Source organism: Miscanthus floridulus, chromosome 6 (genome assembly GCF_019320115.1).
Source record: "Miscanthus floridulus cultivar M001 chromosome 6, ASM1932011v1, whole genome shotgun sequence".
NCBI lineage: Eukaryota > Viridiplantae > Streptophyta > Magnoliopsida > Poales > Poaceae > Miscanthus > Miscanthus floridulus.
This window is the reverse complement of record NC_089585.1, coordinates 103,287,875-103,311,022: the sequence shown is the minus strand read 5'-3', so window position 1 is coordinate 103,311,022 and position 23,148 is coordinate 103,287,875. Positions and strand designations below refer to the sequence as shown.

At 44.0% G+C, this 23,148-nt stretch overlaps 1 protein-coding gene, 1 long non-coding RNA gene and 1 pseudogene across 9 annotated transcripts; all 3 read left to right on the top strand.

The window, feature by feature from the left end:
- The first annotated feature begins 1,052 nt into the window (after positions 1-1,052).
- On the top strand, positions 1,053-7,370 carry LOC136458859 (uncharacterized). 8 transcript variants are annotated; one of them, XR_010760068.1, is made up of 9 exons: positions 1,053-1,312; positions 1,392-3,940; positions 4,378-4,773; positions 4,864-4,952; positions 5,034-5,118; positions 5,201-5,281; positions 5,665-6,412; positions 6,532-6,950; positions 7,092-7,370. It is a non-coding gene; the product is annotated as an uncharacterized lncRNA (long non-coding RNA). The 8 variants fall into 8 exon arrangements; XR_010760067.1 differs by having other exon boundaries at positions 1,392-3,944; XR_010760065.1 differs by having other exon boundaries at positions 1,392-4,773; positions 5,665-5,735; positions 6,336-6,412.
- Positions 7,371-14,946: 7,576 nt separating this feature from the next.
- Positions 14,947-16,198, top strand: LOC136456451 (cytidine deaminase 1-like). The gene has a single exon (XM_066456329.1). The coding sequence runs from the start codon at positions 15,117-15,119 to the stop codon at positions 16,062-16,064; it is 948 nt and encodes a 315-aa protein (XP_066312426.1). The 5' UTR covers positions 14,947-15,116; the 3' UTR covers positions 16,065-16,198.
- Positions 16,199-18,641: 2,443 nt separating this feature from the next.
- Positions 18,642-22,907, top strand: LOC136456450 (uncharacterized; annotated as a pseudogene).
- The last annotated feature ends 241 nt before the right edge of the window (positions 22,908-23,148 follow it).

Sequence of the window (23,148 nt, the reverse complement as noted above, 5' to 3'; positions counted from 1 at the left end):
GATAAGATGCGTGCTGCTTGTGGATACGGACGTAACGGACCTCCTTTTCTGACGGGATCAGTGCCCGCGCGCGGGCGTTTGATCCGATTTCCGATCTGCTTGCCATGGAGCGACTCGCATCTGAGGCCCTGTTTGGGCCACGTTTAGATCGCAACTTTTTGCAACTCGATAAATAGTACCATTTTCGTTTTATTTGGCAAATATTGTACAATCGTAGATCAACTAGGCTCAAAAGATTCATCTCGTGATTTCCAACTAAACTGTGCAATTAGTTATTTTTTTTACCTACATTTAATGCTCCATGCAAGCGGTTAAAAATTGATGTGATGGAGAGAGAGTGAAAAAACTTGGAATTTGGGGGGTCATCTAAACAAGGCCTTGGTTGGCAAATTTTTTGGCGAAATACTACTTTAGTATTTTCGTTGTTATTTGGTAATTAGTGTTCAATTATAGTCTAATTAGGCTTAAAAGATTTGTCTCGTGGATTTCGTCTAAACTGTGTAATTAATTTTATTTTTTATTTATATTTAATGCTTCATGCATGCATCCAAAGATTCGATGTGACGGGGAATCTTGAAAAAATTGGCAAAATGAAGTGGAACTAAACTGGCTCTGAGTGACAGTCAGCCTGTTCGCTTGTTGGTTTCAGCCAGCCCAAACCAATCAGCCAATAATATTTTTCTCTCACAGTAAATCAGCACCCGCCAATCCAAACCCGGCAAAAAAATCAACCAGCGGCCAGAGTGTGGCGTCGCGTCAGCCAGACGTGAAGTACCCGCGAGTCACGTCTCGTGCTGCCCCTCTTTATGTCTGTGCATACCTCCTCCGCGCGATGTCTGCACTGCGCGGCTGCAGGTCTCGAGTCCAACACAGCCTTCGGAATTCACCTTTTCTGAGCGAGGATAGTTTCCTCTATACGTTCGTTTCCAATTCTCGTAACCAACTTGCTCTAACCATTCCTCTCAAAAGAAAAGAGAAAACCTTGCGCTAACCTTTGCTGTAACAGGAGGATTCTTTTGTTCGGAATTTCAATTGGGTGAGAATTGCTAAGGGAATCAGCAACGCGGGCGTATATGAATGTTAGCCTGAGGAAAAAGGTTCGTTCACACGTCGGCACAGAGTAGGGAAACCAGTATCTCTCCACCGCAGGCTATATACTAGCCAAATTTGCTTCCCATGGTCCTGTATTTGTCTCTCTTCACAGGTCCATATGCTTTTGCTTTCATCCGTCAGCTTTGTCTGTTCAAATCTCTATCTCTAGGGACTTTGCTTTTACCCACAGCGCACTCTCCGGTGGGTGCTTCCGCATTGTGTAAGGAGAGAATTATGTATTTGACATTAAACAAATCAGTTTTTCGTATTTAGCATTTAAAAATTTAAACTTTTTACAGTTTTTTTTTCGGTGTGACAGCACTGCCCCTCCTTCATGAATCGCACGAACAGGCACCGAAAGCAAAACGCGTCGGCCTCCTACACTTTTCCGTCCTGATTCGCAGCCTAGGGTTAGGGCTGCTGCCGGCGGCGTCTTCCCGGCGGCAAGGCGGCTCCCGGCGGCGAGGCAGCGCGTCGCCCTTCTCCTCCCCCCGGCTCGAGCCCCAGTTCATGGCGGGTGCTCTAGGGGCGGCGGCGGGTCTGCCCGGACCATTGGCTGCCGGCGAAGACTCTTCCCAGCGGCAAGGCGGATCCCGGCGGCGAGGCTGCGCGTCTCCCTTCTCCTCCCCCCGGCTACGATCTGTTCGTTTTTTTCCCTATTTTCGTTCTTGGCTACGATCTGAATTTCCCAGAGTTTGGGTCAATCCCAGGCGATGATTTCTTGGGGATAGGTTTCTAGCAAGTTGAATTTCATCTGAGCGAAATTTGGGATTGAATCATGGAGTTTTTGGACGGATTTCTTTGATTCTTGTGGATGCCCTGTTTCTGTTTTGGCGCTGACGTTCGTCCGCTCGTGCTTCGTTTGGGAGCAGCGGCTCAGCAGCCTTAGCGGCAGCACTACCAGCGACGTGCGCTCAGGCGCCGTGCACGCTCACCTGAGCGGTGCTTGCCCTTTGCCCAGGTGCCCGACCGATCGGTGCTCGTCGTGCTTTTTCTCGTGCGTCTGCGTGCTCAGTTCGGTGCCGTGCTCGAGCAGACCCAAGCCGGCCTCTTGTGTCCTGCGTGCGCTCCAGTCAGCTAGCGTGCTTGATCTGTCCGTTTGGTGTAGCAGTGTCTGCAATTCTGTGATTTTCTGATCGATCTCTTGCAGTCAGTGGTTAGGCCGCCTCTGATCGATCATTGCATAGATATTTAAATTTAGTTTTTTAATAAATATATTTGGCATCATGTATTTCTGCTACGAAGAAAAGCATTCACGTTATTTTACCAGTCACTTGATGTTGTTAATTTTAACTTGGTGCCAAATAAGAAAGTTTAAATTTTTTGATACCAAACACGAAAGACTGATTTGTTTCGATGTCAAATACATAATTCTCCCTCGTGTGAGTTGGGGCAACGGGCTCCTCTGCAAGCTACACTAATGGTCTGCGAGGATATTAACTCGGTAGCTTTTTTTGTCTGAGAATATCTGGCCTGACCAAGCATATATATAGCCTGGAGCGTTGGAGAAGGCCTAAATGACAATGGCGGTGGTTAGTTGGGTAAAATTTAGAAATTTAGCTACTATAGCACTTTTATTTTTATTTGGTAATTAGTATTTAATTATGGACTAATTAGGCTTAAAATGTTCGTCTCGCGATTTCCAACTAAACTGTGCAATTAGTTTTTTTTATCTACATTTAATGCTCTATGCATGTATCGTAAGATTCGATGTAATGGATACTGTAGCACTTTTTGGAAATTTTTTTTTAAACTAAACAAGGCCTATGTTATCACTCATCATACTGACGCATGCAGGCAACTGAAATGAAATTATATAAAACCATAGGTCTGTTTGGGTTCTCAGGTCTAAAGTTTAATAAGGTAGTGTTTAGTTCTCAAATTTTTTTAAGATTTCCCGTCACACCGAATATTTGGACGCATGCATGAAGCATTAAATATAAATAAAAAATAAAACTAATTACACAGTTTAGACGAAATTCACGAGACGAATCTTTTAAGCCTAATTAGACTATGATTGGACACTAATTGCCAAATAACAATGAAAGTGCTACAGTATCATTTCCCAAAAAAAATCACCAACTAAACAAGACCTAAGTTGACTCAAATTGAAAACTAAAATTTTATACCACTTTAGCTTACTCGTATGGTCTAAAGTTTTAAGAAATGGTCTAAACTGTAGATACCACTTTAACCTCTTGTTTAAAACCTGAAGGGTTAAAGTGGTCTAAAATTTAGACCGTGAGATAGAGCCTAGAGAGGAGGGCATGAGCCAGGAGAATTTAAGAGGGCATCCCGAAGTCCTAGTGCTAGAGCTAGAACTCAAGCAAGCTCACGTTCATGACACCGTTGAATTTTAATTGTACTTGAACTACTTTTATTTAATTAACATCAAATAAATCATAAGACTCATGTTAAATGCTCGGTACAATAAAGATTTAATAACATGTAGGATTTTGACTAATGTTAACTCATTTTAAATATGTGGCTATTATGTGCACGTGTTGTGAGGTTGAGACGAAAGACATGTCACACACACGCACACCTACCTGAGCCGAGAGGAGAGGCTAGGTTTGTCACTTGGGCAAATTGATGGTGCTCATTCCATAGCTTTTGCACGTACAAGTAACATGAGAGAGCAGGCTGAGAACATGCTTGAGTGATGGATGATCAGGTTTTTAGGGGAGCATATCTTCGCGCGACCGTTGTTGTACAACTATTTCCTTGTGTTCCGGTATTTGGCATAAGGCAGATGGAACAATTGTACAGCTTCCTCTCCATTGTTTCGAGCGTGAACAACTACATCGATATCCACTATATCAGCTAGTGGGAATGCGCCGCCGATGCCGTGAGTACGATCCCACCTCAAACTCAAAGTATAGCACTATAAACTTTTTTAGTTACTTTGTTTTTATTGATCATCAGTATGTCTAGTATATATTATCTAACAGACACTACGAACCAAAGCGGTTCAGGCCAAAGATAGGATTTGGATGCCCCTTCTAAGGTGGCTTTTGTGTGTCCCATGATTTAGATCAAAAGATTTTTCCTCTTTTGGAAGAAAAAGCAGATAAGATCGCTATTTTAATCTACTCCACCCTATAATACACCAATTAGAATAAATCTACAGCCACACAACAAATGCCTGCTCCACAGTCATGACCTATGCTATATCCATATCCATGAATGCACCCAGAAAATATAACACCATCAAAACGAATGCACCAGATTATCTCTTAGCCATTCTCTTTCATTACTCATCCAAATCCGACGGCTCATGTTCAGTGTGTCTGCACTCCATCGGGGTTCGACGTGTGATGCCAAGCTTCTCACGCACCCGCACCGCGCGACGCTTGAGCGGCCAGGGTTCAATTCCGATCCCCGCGTCCAATTTTCTTCTCTTCCGAAAAAAAGAAACGTCGGGCACTCGGGCTGCCTCCGTCGATGCTGCTGGCTCCACCTTGCACGTCTGGATCCCGCTGCCTAGGGATGGCGACGGCGGCGATCTGCGTGGATGACGAGGCTGCCTGCACTGCCGTGGAATGCGCGAGGATCGAGAAGCTGGATCCCGCTACCTAGGGATGACGGCCATGGCGGCGAACCTCTGCCTCCTCCATCTCCTGCCGGGGCCAGAGCTATGCCTGAAGTCCCGTGCGCTTACCCCCTCCTCTCCTCCTCGCGGTACATCTCTACCCTGACTACACGCCGCCAGGCCCAACTCCTACTTATTTCTCTGCCCCCCAAATTCATAAACTTTTGATTCTTTTGCAGGGCACATGGGATGGTTCATTGCCGGCGTGAACCTCCACGCTAGAAGCTTGTGACCTGCCGGCAAGGTGCTTTCGAAGAGGGAAATGCAGGTGAGGAGTTGATGATGCTGCAGAAGTGGTTTTCAGTTTGGTGCTCTCTAGATCATTTTGGTCTACGATTGCGCTCTGCAGGGCGCCAGGGTTCGTCATCAGGCAGCGTCAGGCCGGTGGACATCAAACCGCTCTGTAGGGCACTACAGGCGTGGCATGGCACATGGTACTTTGCTATTTCACTCTACAATTTTGCTGCAATAGTCTATTATAATTTTGCTATTTCGCACTTGAAAATACCATGTCAGGCACGCATCAACAGGTACAGGCCGATGCCTTGATTTTTTCAGGAGAATCAAACTTCTATTGCTATCAGTTTTAGTGGCATTGTAAGTATTTCTCTGCCTAAACTGACACCAGTTCCAAGTCCCATTATCACCCATGCTTGATTCAAATATTTGGCGTAGCAGACAAGCTTGTTGAGAAGTAGACACATATGAACCACATGATCAAATAGGGATTACTCATGTACTGACTTATTCATTGAGTCCATGATCTTGACACAAAAAAAAATCCAGTTACTACTAACTGTTTGATAATTGTTTTGGACTTAGGTGTTAATACTTGGCTGAGTTAATTTTTAAGTGAACTTCAGATTTTGGAAGTGTTTGTTAAGTGGATTTAGAAGGAATAAGTGATCTTTTTAGTGCTTTTTTATATGTACCTTGCAATTATTTTAATTACTTAATTAGATAAATGGTTCTGATTTTAGGTGGTCAATCTGAATCAATTTTTTGTGGGCTAGATGAGGCCATGGGAAGTATTATGGTGATCCTTTCATCAGTAAGTTATTTTTTCTTCGTATTAAATCTTCATCATTTGTAGTTTTAGGTTTCTTTTGTGAATTTGTGGGTACTGGATAATGCAAAGGTAGACTATAGGTTTCTTGATGAATTACTGACAATTGCTTGATGTATTATCCTTTTGGTGATTGTTGCCCACTGTTTGCCATACGGCTGCATAAATATATTTCTGCAGGCTGTTTTTTGTTTGACTCCAAACAGAGATCATGGATGCATGTATATGTTGTACTAGCTGAACCACTGAATTGGAACTGATCTTTTGTTTTTTGAAAGTGAAGTGGAAATGATATTCTTAATTTGGAATGAGAAAAACTAATGTATCATGCTACAAACATAACAGGAAGGGAAGATCCTCTGACTTCTATATTGTTACTCTAGGTTCATGAGTGCAGGGATTTAGAAATTGTTTGGAACCATTAACGCACTAGCATAAGTTGATGTTGCACTAGCTAGCTGCAGAGGAACTCGCCTTTCTTTTTCTTTTCTTTTTTTAATCTATCATATTTGCACTATATGGCTCAGATTTATAGTTTCTTTGGCTAATTTGTGGCTGGTACATCATGTTGCTGCTGCAAGAAAGGGCTTAACAGGTTATTCCCATCTGACATCTCATGGAATTTGGTTTGTCTTAAGGAATTCAGAAAATCAAAATATCAGGTACTTCGATTTATGTTGTGTTTGTTTCAGTTCTTTGCTTTTCTATTTGAAGAACATCACTAACACATTTTTTCAATTCGATTGGATTTCAATTCAAATATTTGGATTGCATTTCCTAGGAATTTTTAGGTGGATATCACCCTTTGCGATTCAGAACAATCCCATGTGCTGGTTGTTGAGTATATCAAGTGGGACCTGGATCCATGGCTTAATCTCAGTGAGGCATTTAGAGCGTTCTTCTGAAACACATATCTTGGGTTGGCATTTAGCAAAATGCTCGAAGCTTTGCTTTCTTTAATCCTAGATTAACTTAGCATTTGCTATATATGTTTACTCAATTTGTATGAGCGTGTTCTTTTTTTTTGTTGCTTGTTTTTGTCACTAGAACTGGAATCTCAATGTGTCACTCCTATCTTCTTGTTGAATTCTGTTGCATCTCATGGAACAACAAGTCTCGAAAGAGGAAGGGGAAGGCAAGGCGAATGACCCTGGCGTCATGTTTATTGAAACTAGTGCTAAAGCTGGGTTTAACATTAAGGTATGCTTCAGAAATATAAACTGCTAGCAAATAGATTTATAGCTGGTGGAAATTTTATGAGTGCTCTCTGTCATTTAAATTAATTTCTACTTTATAAAACACTATATTGTGATGACTTTTGTTACTTGTTGGTTTATGAAGAGTGGTGACTGTTTGAAGACATCTAAGTCAAGGTGGTGCCGGTCTCAAGCTAAACCTGAATCAAAACGGAAGTTTGTCAAGAAGAAAGCGACGGCGGTTTTAAGAATGGGCAAAGTATATGTTACTTGATTGTGTAGTTCTCCTTGTTAACTGATACAGTTGGTTTTAAGAAACATCGTCGTTTTGTTATTTTAATGTACGTCTCTGAAATGCCGTCGTGGCGTTAGCACGGGCACTATACTAGTTATTGTTCAGTATTATGTTAAACCTCAAGTTGCTCTTCCACACACACTTTTCTCAGTATCATGATTCCCTTTTTTTCTCGCCGGTTTAGTGGCAATTTCTTAGAAATGATTGAACTTTACCCCAACAACTATGGATAGCTATGACAATCAATTATGTTTTTTTTCAAGGGAAAGGCTTTTTGAGCTACTAAAGTTTGCTTCCAGTGAGAACCCATTATTCACTTTGTCCAATATTGATATCACTCTATCGTAATACATTATAGTATTTCCATCACAAATTATAAATAATCTTCAGTTGTCTTAAGTTAAATTCGATCGTTAGCTTAGCCCGAGTCGGGATCGGGACGGACTGGACATTAATTGAACACGGAAAATTAAAAGGTTGGGCCTGGGCCTAGTCGGGGCCTGGGGTGGGGCAAATAAAGCCGAAGTAAGTAGCCCGCCACACGAACACGACATGCATCTATCAACGGGAACGACCACCCTAGCCGATTGATCATTCGTTGTCAGCGCGCCGGCGAACGGCGTCGATGGAGACTGGCATGAGCCCCATGCAAGCGGCACTTGTCGTGGAGGAGAGGGTGCAGAAGAAGAGGCTGGTGGAAACAGAAAGGGGGTTACGTTTACAAGAAGGAGAGGAAGTAGACGAGGATGACTGCTTCGCTGTGGAGGCTAGCGAGTTTAGGGATACATGGAACCGGTGATATTCGTGCTACTGCGGTTGCTTCGAAGACACTAGTATAGCCTACTCAGTTGATGTCGTCAGGAGATACATGAGCAATCCAAAGAAGCCTCACCTTGATGCAGTTAAGCAGATACTAAGGTATGTCAAGGGCACCATCAACTTTGGCATCCTATATAAAAAGATAGGGGGCTATCTATTGACATTTCTTAATGACGCTACCAGGTTTGTATCCCCGGCAACGGCGCTAGAAAGCTTGTTGGTATTTGTTAACGCAAATAGAGAAATCCGCAAGTGCACGGATACCGTTGTAGCTTTCACCCAGGAGTATTCTAGGGTATCATATTTATCCACGGGGAAACAATGGTTAAAGAGCTTGATAGTTAACCATCATGTATCCGCTAACTAGTATATCGACTAGATTAATGTGGGGTAAGTGATAAGATAGGAGTGTTTGTATAGCGACACACACAGGAGAACTCCATGGTACGATAAAAGAGCAGCTAAGCTAAGCTGGGAGGACAACGGGAGATTACAAGATTCTTTTATACTTCTCTATTGATGTGGTTCTATTCTAGAGCAGACCATAGGGATTAACTAAGCAAAGGGTAAAGCATAGCGATCACACTATAGCACTTTGGAGCAGTAGTACCTTTCCGACCCTCAAAGGGGGTGAGAACACATGGTCGGGGGAAGGTTGCTAAAAGATCTACGAAAACGCCAACCCGAATATGGTGGACTACAAAGGTCTGGTTGGAGCTGTCACCTCCGGGGCTACCACAATTATCCGTGGGGTTGGGCGCAAACTCAGGTAACCTATAGTCTAGACACCACGTTTAAACTATCGATTACTACTCTAGTCAGGTACTATAACTAGAGCACTCGCCCGAGCGGAGATCCCATGCTAAGGTGTAGAACCACTATACTAACCATGCTTAGCTAAACCACTAAGGCGTGAACTAGATAACCATGAAAGATATTTCAGTAAATAGAGAAGGTAAATATATTGATACTTGAGTCTTACAATGGAGCGATACAAAATTATACCGAACCTCCGAGGACTCCTCCGGAACTTGAGCATCTCTCCCTAACTCTCAACTATGCAAAGCTACTTTTACATCTTGGAAAATGGTAGAGAGGAGAGTCCTTGTGATGTGTGTGGAATGAGGAGAGAGAGATATCCTTTTATAGGTGGAGAGGAGGGGATGTTCCATGAAATATTCTCTTGATCCCCTCATAAAGACGCCAAACCGATGTCAAGATGCAATGAACTTGGCCCAAACCCCCGCAACCGACCTAGGTAAGGCGGTATCTGCCCTCCCACGAAAAATGGGCTATTTTGGGCTCAAAAAGGTGCGGCCGCACCCTTGGGGCGGCCGCCCCCCCCGTATTGGGCCCATTCAGGCTCAGTTTTCACGGGTAGCTGCCTCCTGGGCTTCTTTATTTGGACCTCGGGGTTTGGTGTAGAGTTGAGGTGTTTTGCTTTGGTTTATGGGCTTGTTCTCCACCTAACTGGGCCGTATTTTGCCTAGTAAGTGGGCCTTCTCCCCTTGGGCTCATGTCGGGTCTGCATTACGCTTTATCTGAATGGGCATTTTGAGAACTGTTTCTATATTATCCCGATATGTCCTCCTGTAAATGAACAATCACAAAAACTTATGGAATTTGTTAGTTATAAACCCTAATACTAAGTTTGGCGTTTATATGGGAGGATTTTATGTGGGATTTGGCGGTTAAATTTATGTATTAAGGACAGCCAACACTATCAAGTGAATGGATATTGTGGTGTCGATTATGCTGGGGATGTGGCACGAGATGGTCGACCACAGGATACTTCTTCGATCTTGGATCAGGCGCCATATCATGGTGTACAATGGCACTATCCAGTACTGAAGCAGAGTATCGATGACAGCACAAGAGAGTAGTTGGCGCAAGCAATTAATGGAAGACCTTCATCAACCATCAGATTATCAAGTAAAGATTTTCTGTGACAACTTAGGGGTGTTTGGATTTAGGAACTAAAGTTTAGTCCTTGTCAAATCAAATGTTTGAATGCTAATAAGGACTAAACTTGAGCTAATTATAAAACTAATTACACAGATGGACGCTAATTCGCGAGACGAATCTATTAAACCTAATTAATCCATCATTAGCACATGTTTACTATAGCACCATATTATCAAATCATAGACTAATTAGGCTTAATAGAGTCGTCTCGTAAATTAGCCTCCATCGGTGCAATTAGTTTTGTAGTTAATCTATGTTTAATAATCCTAATTAGTAACCAAACATTCGATGTGATAGGGACTAAACTTTAGGAGGTGGAACCAAACACCCCCTTGTATGCGTCTGGTAGAAAATCCCGTCTTCCATGCAAGGACCAAGCATATAGAAGTTCACTACCACTACATAAGAGAAAAGGTTCTTAAGGGAGAGATTGAAATGGTGCCCACAAAGATAGATAAGCAAATTGTCGATACACTCACGAAAGGACTCAATAATAATGCCAAGTTTGAAAAGAGGCGCTCGGCATAGTCTACAAGACTACAATAGAAGGAAGTTTGCATTGAGGGGAAGTGTTTAAGATTACATAGGTTTTCAAAAAAAAAAAAGGTTTTCGAAGTGTTGAAGATTACATTGAAAACTTCTAGAAGCTTGTACACTTCTCGTGATGCTAGAGGCATGAAGCTACTAGATATTATCACTATGGAAAATTAGAATATTATAGGACATATATAGATTTATCTTCGAACTATCTATAGAGGCACCCCTCCTTGGCATGCTATACCATCCAAGAGAATGACATGCAAATTGATCTCAACATTAAGGCTTCACAAAATAACAGAATAGCACTGGTTATTGCCGATCTCAGAGATTCTTTTGTCTTCTGACCCAATTCTATCACCTTTGTGATGTCATTGCTATCTATCTCGATTTTCACATGATCTTCAAAATGTGCCAGGATATAAAACATGTCAACCATGGCTTCCGGCCTAGGAAAATCATTGCACAATTCACCGTTAGAATAATTGATAGACAAGTCATATAATATATAGCAAAAAATAAAAACGAATAAGTGTATGTCTTACCCTTTTTGAATGAGCTGATCCTATACCATCTTCATTGGCTTAAGCAACGTTGTAAACACAAACAATGTGCTCCAGTGCTCTTCTTCGCCAATCACAATGCAACGCTGAAAGCCCACCAAATAGAGATCGGTGTCTATGATAAACAATTCTACCATCATATTCGGGGCTTCATCACACCATAGTCGGATCCTGTGGTGACTAATTCCGGTTAAGGGATTTTCTTGTGGAAGCATAGGAATGCGTTCTCTAATCAAAACAGAAGCTGTCGCACGGGCACGACGCAGCCGCACTGCTATTTATACAGGTAGATCGGTGGAAGCATTAGTGATATTGAAAATCAACATAGGAATGTCCTACACACCACAAAATAATATGGGCATAGTTGTTAGCATTGAGCTTGCCACTGAAAGTAATATCTTTTCATTTTAAAATTTGAGAAACGAGATTGCCATGCTTCTCGAATTGTCAATTTACCAAACATACAGTTTAGTACCAATCTGGCAATGTATCCTCAAGAAGCTAACAGTATGGTGAAACGTGAATTAGCAAAAAGATATGTTGCATGTGGACCTTTTTAATCATTTTAAGTGAGAAAATAATGCAGGCCTACAGATAAAACTAGAGTTGCTACGAACTCTGCAAAGTTCAGTCTATGACCAAGATCTAGGAAATGAATCACAGACTAATACATAGGCAATATTGAGATGAAAGAATGAAATCGATGACCATCCTTGTGTCTAATTATTGCTAACATAGCTGATTAAATGATGGCCAACATGTCCTAGTTATGTTTAAACCTCAAGTTGCTCTTCCACACACACTTTTCTCTGTACCATTATTCCCTTTTTTCTCGCCGTTTTAGTGGCCATTTCTTAGAAATGATTGAACTTTACCACAACAACTACTGATAGCTATGATAATCAATTATGTTTTCTTTTCAAGGGAAAGGTTTTTTGAGCTACTAAAGAGTTTGCTTCAAGTGAGAACCCATTATTCACTTTGCCCAATGTTGATCTCACTGTATGGTAATACATTAATACTATTTCCATCATATAAAATATAAAGAATCTTAAGTTGTCTTAAGTTAAATAATCATGAGTGTAGGTAAATATATAAAGATAGTAATATTTACGACCATTTTATCTATTTGATACGGCAGATGCTAATATTTTTATTGACAAACTTATGGTATTTGACTTAGAACAAACCGCAATATAATGTTTTTAGGAAGTAATATAGTCACGTTCAAACAAAATTTTTAAAGGAAGACTGCTCGGGCACAGGCGCACAGCACGACCGTAGAGTGAAGGAGCATCAGCTATTCTATTCAGCTCTTGTGACTTGTGAGCCCAGACAAGTCACAGTTGCTCTTCCACACACTTTCCTCTGTCATTATTATTTCTTTCTTTTTCCCACAAGTTCAGTGGCCATTTCTCAGAAATGATGGAACACGACGGTTGAACCCAACAACTATCGATGGCTATCAAAGTCAATTCCTTTTTCTTTCAAGGAAAATGCTTTCCTTTTATTTATTTTTTTTTTTTTTTGGATCAGCTCCTGTGAGCCCAGTGTCCAGACAAGCCACAGCCCAGAGCCCGCAGGCCACAGCTCATGTCTACTCCTACGAAAGGACAAAGGAGCCAAGCACAACTCCAATCCAAACAAAGTATAGGTCGCACAGCTGTGTGCAGCAACCAACCGCCCCAAGTCCGGCTCGAATTGGCATTGCGTCTGCCTTTGAATCTTCTACGTAGTCCCAACCTATTATGCGCACCACACTCTGCCGACCTAGAGGCCACCTAACAAATGGAACGCAGTCGTGGTGGCACTGGCAGCACGCAACCACCGTCTCTCAACATGGGGGCGGCGCCGTTGGCCATGCGCATTGCTTTATTTGCTTTGCGTCCGTCCGTCCCGGCCCTTTGCGCACCGGAGCAAAGCAACCTCGCGCACGGCCACGGCCGAACGCCACAAATGGACATGTCGCTCGCTGCGTGCCCGCTCGCTATGCACTGCACGGTGCATTGGGCCCTTTTCTTTTCTCCCCCAGTCCCCACCTAGCTCATCAGCTGAGTGCGAGTCCGATGCACGCCCCGGCGGCTTTTTCCATTTCGTGTCGAGGAGGCGCGCCGACGAGTCCCTTTTCGCGTCGCCTTTTGCTGGAAAGCACATGCACGTACTCCCCCGCCGAGGCACGAGCGCCACAACCACAAGAGCTCCCTCATCAGCTGACTAGGAGCACTTCAAGCCGCTCGCTCGGCTGAAGCTGAAGCTGAACCCACTAGCGTGGCGTCACGCACAGACGTTGGTTCGTTCTCAGACGGAACCCGTCCGTCGCTGTCGCTTGTTTGATTACACTAAGCGATCGAGCACGCTTATTTTCCGTGCTGTCGACCGAGGCGAGCAGCACTAGTCCTCCCTCGTACGTGTTGCTGGGTCACATTGGGTACCCAGAGCCGTGCGGCACGCAGGGCAGGCACCGACTCGTCTCAGTCTCGCCGCTCACGGTCACGGCGTCGTTTTCCGGCGAAGAAAATGGTCGGGTCTCACACGCGACTATTGGGCGAGTCACGGCAGTCGGCGCCGATGGGATCTGTCTGCTTGAGTGGAGTCTCAAATCTGATCTCTCTACGGGCGACCCCCTCTCTCACAAGTCATAGAAGGACCTGCGTTGCGGCAACAATAACTTAAGGTGGTGTTTGGTCGTCCCTCTTAAATTTTAGTCGCTGTCCTATCGAAGTTTGACACATACATAGAGTATTAAATATAGATTAATTATAAAATTAATTACATAGTTTGCGACTAATTTACGAGATGAATCTTTTAAACCTAATTAGTCCATGATTTGACAATGTGGCGCTACAGTAAACATGTGCTAATGACAGATTAATTAGGCTTAAAAATTCGTCTCGTAGAGTACTGACGGATTATGTAATTTATTTTTTTATTAGTATCCAAATACCTCATGCAACGTCCTCCCGACATACCTCCTAAATTTTAGTCACCGGATCCGAACACCATCTAAAGAAATCTAATCTACAAGCTGTTCGGCTGTGCGGATGATAAGACAGCTGAAGCTGTTTTATTGTGAGAGAAAAACACTACACCACAGTTGATAAGGCAGGCTGATAAGTTTTAATTACCGGAACGTGAAGCACACGAGGTAGGCAACCGAACGGCACCAATAAACACCATTAACAAGTGCATAATTGAGACTACCGGCTCGATCGATCGTTCAGCTCAATGATAAATGCTCCTACGACGCGCCAAACCGCTCCATCAACATCCATCCACACTCCCGAGAGCCGCACATTCATTCATTCGCAAGGAAAGAGACGCGAAAGCGACGCCGTGAAGTAGAGCCGTGCATTTCTCGTGGGTCACAAGTAGCGGGTGGACCATCATTTGGATCGTAGGATAACACATCATTATTGGTCAAATCTGGCCAGTAAGGATAATCTGCTCAGTAGTTAAGAAAACTTCTAACGTATAGTATATGTCTAGTAATATATCTCGTTGCTGTGTCAGAATTCAGAAATGGGTGGCTTCAGATCTAAACAAAAAAAAAATGGTGGCATGTTGTGTTCCGTCTCAGATTTTCCAACTCACACCAGACACTCTATACCATATATCATAACGTGGCAAAGTTTTCAGATTGCAATGTGACACGTCGAATGCAATTTTGCGGTGACCATTTTCGTTTCCAAAAAACACTAAAGAAAAAAGGAGAAGAAAATGAAAACCCATCCAAAAATGAAATAACTGAGACACTTGCTGCGTCCCCGTAGCGTACTCCATTTATAAATAGCCCCGCACCACAGCCAGTAGAGGCCCCCCTCTCTCTTCTCCTCCCTCCCTCCTGGTCCTGGGTCCTGGTTCCTGCCCCCCCTCCCCTCCAAGCTTCAAGGAAACACCCAAGCGCTTCCTTCTTCCTAGTGAGGAGACTAACGCGATTAGGAGCAGCGAATCATATACTAGTAGCCAGCCTAGTTAGAGTTGGATCTGAGCAATGAGGGAGGAGCAGGCGGCGCCAAAGCCGGAGGCCGCGGCCACGGCGCTGGAGCTGACGGGGTTCGTCATGAGCGCAGAGGAGGCCGAGCGCAAGGCGGCGGCCGCCGGCGTGGCGACCGTCCAGGACCTGCTGCCGCTTCTGGTCCCGTCCGCGAGGAAGCGCGCGCGCGTCCCGATCTCGCACTTCCAAGTGGGCGCCGTGGGGCTGGGCGCCAGCGGCCGCGTCTACGCCGGCGTCAACCTCGAGTTCCGCGGCCTCCCGCTGTGCCACTCCGTCCACGCGGAGCAGTTCCTCGTGGCCAACGCCGCCGCCGCGGGGGAGTCCGCGCTGCGCGCCGTCGCCGTCTCCCACATGCCCTGCGGCCACTGCCGCCAGTTCCTCCAGGAGATCCGCGGCGCGGCGGGCATCCAGATCCTCGTGACCAGCGACGCCGAGCAGGGCTGCGCGCCCGAGTGGCGCACGGTGGCGTCCCTCCTCCTCCGCCCCTTCGGGCCCCACGATCTCCTCGACGAGAATGTGCCCCTCGTCCTCGAGGCGCACGACAACGCCCTGGGCGATCCCGTCGTCACCTCGGTCGCCAATGGCTTCGCCCCCGGCGACCTGGACGCGCGCCTGAAGGAGGCCGCGGAGGCGGCCGCGCGGGCGGCGCACGCGCCGTACAGCCAGTGTCCGTCGGGCTTCGCGGTGGCGGACGGCGACGGCAGGATCTACGCCGGTGGCTGCCTGGAGTCCGCCGCCTACAACCCGACGCTGGGCCCCGTCCAGGCGGCCATCATTGCCATGGTGGCGGCCGGAGGCAGCCCCGCCGGGGACGTGGTCGCGGCGGCGCTCGTGGAGAAGGAGCAGGCGGCGGTGGCCCAGGAGGCGACGACCAGGATCTTCCTCGACGCCGTGGCCCCACATGCCAGCTTCCACGTCTACAAGTACAGGCCGTCCGATGCTTGATGAGCTTCTGTGGCGGTGGAATGGGCAGGAACGATAATGTTCATAAAAAAATAATTTAAGAATAAAATCTTGTGCAGTTGCTAGCAGGACTGTGATGTGGGGCCTACTTACTCAGCGTGATTATCGTTCTTCTATTGCCACTTGTGTTCACTCTACTGTGCTTATTCAGATTGTTATCTGATTTAATGGTTGGCCTGAGCCAGATTAGTTTTTCTTTGCCGCATTTGACAGAGAGTAACATCTATATTACCGGCTGCTACCACTTGCCAGCGCGTGTTCTATTCTTAGTTTCTCTAATCTGCTCCAAATTTCCTTCTTCCCGAAAGACCATAAAATAGTCATGTATGCTAAGTTATTTGGACTTGAGGCCTTTCACTGATGGATGTAGGCAAGGTTCCACAACATCAAGGTACGTGTTTTTTTTTTCTTTCTTTCATATGATTCATCCGACTTAGGTTTCTGTAGGTTGTTCTCTGCTCAGTTTCTGAAGTCTGAACCTGCCACAGTGCCTGTGTAGAATGTGCTTATGTGCATTGCCACACTCTACGCCTTGAAAAATCAAGTGAGGTTCTTGCACTCCCTTCCTTATCTCTGTTAGTATTTCATTATTAATAGGTAACCGACATATAAGACAATTTTGTTGTCTATGTAATCCCACAGGATATGGAATTTAACGGGTTGATACTAAAATAACTTTTCTTCATGTGATTCTAGTATGCTTAGCTAAGGCGTGTCCGGCGTGGGTATTTATGGATTTTAATAATTTAATTCAATTCACTATGACAGTTCCTCTGTTAGCCGTTCTGAACTGATGCCTTCCTTTTGTAAAACAGTTACCCTGTAAACTCTAAACAATTGATCTTTTGGACATAAATTCCTTTCATTTACTGTTGGCACTGTCCGTATGACCGTATCTGATGCTTTACTTATAAAACAATTCCATAATTTACCAGCCATTTGCAAAGGATTTACATCTTAATGAGATGACGTGATGAAATGTCAAGAAATCATGTGGAAGAATGATGTACCTAGTTCGACTAACTGTACAACTGAAACGTGAGACATGTGCCATATACATCCAACTAGAACTAATCCTTCGGGTGGCCGATCTGAAATTTTACTCTAATTTGCACCTTTCAGTTCTCCAAAGCCCTTTTTTGAACGGTAATGCTGCAGTCAAGGCGTCCGTCGCCCGGACGCTTGATTGCTGGGTTTGCGGACCGGCCCAAGCAACTTGCCTGTAGCAAATGTCACACGTGGCCCTGTCTCAATTGCGCAACCTCCCATGTGCGGACCCACACTCAGAGGCCTCCCTCGCGGTCTCGCCTCCGGCAACGATGCCCGCCGCCACGCGCCGGCGTCCGCCCACCTCCTCCTACTTGTCCCACTTCCTTCTCCTCCCCGCACTGTGCTATCCGCCCACCGCGGTAGCTCCACTGAGCCGGCAAGCCTCCACGATGGATGCTCCAACAAGCAGGCAAGGGGAGGAGCTTCGAGTGATGCCGCCCCGCCGGCGAGTTGCCTACCTGCTATCGCACCGGCGAGCTCCATGCGCCGCTGCCAACCTTCGCGCCGACGTTGAGCTTCGCACCGATGAGCCTCCATTCATCCAAGCAGCAAGGTGATATTGCGCTGAAAGTGCATATTGCAAGCGTATGTTTCAAGTGTTTTAGATGTATGTTGCAAGCGTTTTATATCGATGTTGCAAAAGTAGATCGAGATGTTGCATATGTTGCAATGACTACACACATATGTTTCAAGTGTATGTTCTAAATATTTTATCTATTTCAGACGTATGTTGCAAAATTAGATCGGGATGTTGCATATATATATATATATATATATATATATATATATATATATATATGCAAGTGTTTCAGGTGTTTTATACGTAGGTTGCAAGTATTTCATCTTGATGTTAGCATATTTTTGCAATGGCTGCACACGTGTTTCAAGTTTTTTCTAATATTTTTGCAAGTGTTTCAGACGTATGTTGCAAGTTTTTCAGCTGTTTCGGACGCATGTTGCAAGTGTTTTATCTGGATGTTGCGAAAGGAGATCGAGTGTTACACATGCTGCAATGCGCATGAGAAGCGGAGGGGGCGTGAGCGGTCTCCACGCACGAGCCCCGTCTGGACACACGAAACGCAAGCGCAGGTGGGGTGTGCTGGCACGAGCGTGGGAAAACAGAGTGCAGTCGAGCATCCGGACACGGGCGTTCGGACATCTGAGCGCTAGCAGTGCCGTTTTTGGAACCCTAGCCCTACAGTCTTGTCAAACAACAAAAACACTCCTAGTCCTGTGTTCCAAAATTAGCTGCTATTGCTTTGCTTGAAAGAAATTTAAAAAGTGATTTGAAATTCACCTCATAAACTGACTTGGCTGACGACTGACGTACCCAGCAGAGGGAGCTTTCTCGTACCGTCACTGCAATCTTGGACCCACATGACAGCGAAATAGGGGCAACGTACCAAACTACCAACGAACCCAATCCCAATGCGAGATATGTCTGCGCTCCTGCGACGCGCATGGCGCCACGACACCCCGTGGCCTTGGGCGGCGCTCGCACATGAGTACATGGCGCTCGGTGGCCTCGCGTCGCGCTACTCACTCACCGACCCACCGGCACCGCGCCACGGCCGCGTCGTCTCTACTGGAGTCTATGGCCACCCTCGCGCCACGGTCGCATCTCCTCCTCGGCCTGACAAGGCCGCCGCCGCAGCAGCCTACAGCGCTTCGTGCCTGCGCCGCCTTCTCCCGCTCTCGCCACGCGCCACTCTCACCGCGGGCCGCGCAGCCGCGGCGCGTCTTCCTCGGCCTCGGCGCCACCTTCATCGACCAGGTCACTCGCATGGCCTCCGGCGGCACCTCGTCCCGCTCTTTCGTTGCCGGAGCGAGGCCGAGGCAAGGGGTTTCCCCAGTGGAGCAGGTTTTTAGGCGCTGCCTTTTTCGAAAATATTGCTACAAAGCTGTACTGGTTTTTGTACTCGGACCTGGTTAATGGAGATCTATTGTAGATTCTGAAGAATGTGGAGTGGCCTGATGAGTTCCCTTTCAAGCCTGAGGACTTCAGCCGCTTCGACGAGTAAGTAGCTTCTTCAGCCAATCAGCCAGCAGGCCTTGCTGCTGCCACTAGTAGTCACTATGTCTGACCTTGTAACCTATGGAATAATTCAGCACTGGCAGATTGATTTTAGCGTACTTAACAACAATCTTGACATAATTTGAGCAGACGGGGTTTACATTTTGATTACTTGCAGATCATCAGATACTCTGTTCTACTCAGTTCCACGTTTTGTCACTCACATTGACGACGAAGCAATCCGAGCTCTCACAGATTACTACTCTGAAGTTCTTCCTCCAAGTAATACTCCTGGGGTGGCCATTCTGGACATGTGCAGCAGCTGGGTAGGATTTTTGCTAGTCACCACTTCTGTTCTTTTTTTTTTTTTGAAAGAAATCACCACTTCCGTTCTTATGTGTCACTACTATGAAGTTTCTTATGTACCGTATCCACATTATGCAGGTGAGCCACTATCCTCCCAGTTACAAACAGGAGAAGATCGTAGGGATGGGTATGAATGAAGATGAACTAAAAAGAAACTCGGTATTATCTATTACGTACTGACTAAATTAGACGTGATGCATTCATAGCTTCCCATTATAGAAGTATTCATCAACATTCTGAATAGCTCAAGTGGCTAGTTTGGTGTCGTGCTCGATTTATTCCACTTAAATTTTTCAGGATAGCTTCAGGATAGCAGCCACATAATTTTTGGAGAGTAAGAGATGGTAGATTGGTAATTGATTATTTAATTATTTCAGCAAGTTAGGGCCTCATTTGGCACAGCTATAGCTCCGACATGGTGAATCTATAGTATGTAATGTAAATTAAAGTAGTTTAAATATCTATATTTAATCTAAATTAAAAACGAAATGAGTCATGCAAATGCACTCAACATGCCTACAGCTCCAGATCAAAGATTTTGTAGAGCTACAAATACCCAGGTCTAAGAAATCCACAAATCTCCTGGATGCCAAACAGGGACTTAATCCTTAGTTGCTCCTGATAAGGAGAGCAAAAACCTGCTAACAGATCAGTCTTCCTATGACTACATGTGAGAGTAGGACTATCAACAAGTGCAATTTGCTCAGTTACTTTTCCTTTGATGATAGTTTTGGCTTACAAACGTTTATGTTAACCTGAGCTCTAGGATCTATTTTTATTTTACAAACTGCAAACACGTATCTTATATGCAGTAATGTTGGAGTTTAGTCAGTAACTTTACATTGAGATCAGTTTAAATCATTACAGATAAGCGATGCACCTTAACTAATATGAGTCAGCAAGTGGTACTTCCTTTGAGCTGCTTTGCTAAACCTATATGTTGACATAGCTTTTTGTTGTTTTTTTACGACAATAGGTATTCACTGAGTATGTTGTGCAAGACCTCAATGTGAACCCAAAGCTTCCTTTCGAAGATAACAGTTTCGATGTTATCACCAATGTGGTACTGTGTCCTCTATATTGTATTCTTGTTAAAAGAAGAGATTATACGTTGTAGTGCAAAGTGATACTCCCTCCATTCCAAATTATAAGTTATAGGATGTTTTGGCTTTTCTAGATGCATAGATTTTGCTATACACTTAGATATAGGCTATGTCTAGATACATAGCAAAAGTAATGTATCTAGAAAAGTCAAAACATCTTATAATTTGGAATTGAGGAAGTATTAATTTAATAGCATTGTGAATTGGAGCGCAAAGATTGTTTACATTATCTGATAGTAGCACTTATTTGCTACTAGGTTAGTGTAGATTACCTGACAAAACCAATAGATGTTTTTAAGGAGATGCGACGAATACTCAAGCCAAGCGGCCTTGCCATAATGAGGTAACATCCTGTCCAGAATGACACGTGCCATTGACCAGAACTACTTTTGAATATCGTAGCATGCATTACCATATTTTGGTGGTAAGGATCTCAAATTCTAGTTCTAACTTTGGATATAGCTTTTCAAATCGGTGCTTTTGGACAAAAGCTATATCTATATGGACATCAAGTGGTGATGCCGATCATGCTTGGATAGTTGGAGCTTACTTCCATTATGCTGGAGGTTTTGAGCCTCCCCAGGTATGTACTGTTGAATAGTTGGTGCATTCCCTAAAAAAGATAAAGAAGAACTAGGGCTTCCAAGGTTTTTAATTGCAAGCTAATAAGGCCTCCACTGGAAGCTATAAAAAACTACTACGGATATAATGACAGTTATTTCATTTAGCAGTTTTAACAAAAAAAGATGAAATTTTCTATTAGGTATGCACAAAAACATGGAAAGGAAAATTCATGAACGCAAAGACTCAAACATATATTCAGGGCTCTAAGAAAACATGTCTCCTGGTCCATTACTTAACAATCATTCAATCAATCAACATACTCATAGCTATAATCAGTATTCATATTCATTCAACATTAAACAATCTAACAACTCAACAATTATACAATTGTTCAATTATTAATTAAAGCAAATATTAAATATTTGTCTCAGTCAAATATTAGCGACGGTAAAAAAGTCGCAACTAAGCAAATATTGGTGTTCAGCAATTGACAATATCATATATAACTTTAGGCCTCCTAAAAGGCTATAGCTTTGCTATTGCGGTGCTATTTAGAACCTTGGTGAATTCTAAAAATGATACTTTTGTCTATTTTCTCCTTTGTTTGCGTGAACATGTTTCTACCTATCAAGTTAATAGCCTTCTAGACATTTGTAGTGCGTTGGAATCAAAATCCAGCTACCCCTGTATATATTTATAGTGCTCTTTAATTAATGTGTTCAAATCAATCCCATGATCAAATGTTTTTTCTTTAATTTCTGCAGGCAGTTGATATATCTCCTAATCCAGGACGAACTGACCCAATGTATGTTGTATGCTCAAGAAAGAAAATAGGGTAAACTAAATAATGTATTTTGCAAGGTTTGTCCCTCCTTCCTCTCTGTTGATTCTAGTGTTTGATGAGATTTCATTCAACAATCTCTCTAGTGTGCATGTATATTTGTAGTGCTATCAAGAAACAAATAAAGGGAAAAACAAGAAGAAGCAAGTTGCTTGGCCCTGATCGCTTGGACTTGATGATTGGTGAGCTGATGCAGGTAGCGCGCGTGCATCATGTTTCCGTGAGCAATGCTACGATAGGAAAAGGAAGCAACACTACTGCACAGACTATTCATAGATGCGGTCAGATTCACTTTGTAGATTGTAGCAACCGTCTTTACTAAAACTCTCTAGGAATGTTTTTTTAAATAATAGTATTTTATAAAATAATTGCAGATATGGATGCTAGTTTCACGAAATTACAAATCTAACACAAAACTGCAAACCTAGCGTCTAGTTAACAGTTCAGTGGCCGATAGGGTACCTATCGTCAATTGGAGGGTTGATAAGCCTATATGGAATGTGATTGTGACTCGATCCTAGAGGCCCGAGACAGCAAATAGGGTCCAACTTGGTTATTCTCGGCTTAGGGAGTCCTCAACAGCGATCCTAAATTGCCAGGTGATGTGGCAGTGAGAGGCTAAAAAATTAAAGTTCAGAGTAACTTCACGCATCACGAGGTGAAGCCAAGACACAATGTTCATTGATATATAGCGAGACTATCGCTTCGCACCTCGCCAGTCTACTCCTTTTCTTATTCTCTCTCTTTCTCATTGGACAAAATCTGACACATGATAGCGACTTCGACCACCGTTGAGGCCACCCTTATTGATGGTCGATTAGGCTTGTCAGCCACTGGATTGTCGACTATCCAGTTGCCAGCAAGCCCTCTCTCTCTCTCTCTCTCTATTTTTTGACTTTTTTTAACAATATAATATGTAATTTGAATTTCTGTTGTTGTACATTATAACAATTCCAAAAGATTGAACTGAGAGAACTGGCTTTGTGAATATGGAAAAACAGAGAAAACTAATTCATTTTATGGGGTTTTGGCAGCAATGTATTCACATAGGTGTAAAACTAAATATGTGGGATTGGATAGAGTTTGTTGCCTCAATTTCTAATCTCCACAAACCAAAGTGGTTTTATG

Bases quoted from the DNA above. Each gene is read 5' to 3' on its own strand.
- LOC136456451 (XM_066456329.1), top strand. From the start codon at position 15,117: ATGAGGGAGGAGCAGGCGGCGCCAAAGCCGGAGGCCGCGGCCACGGCG.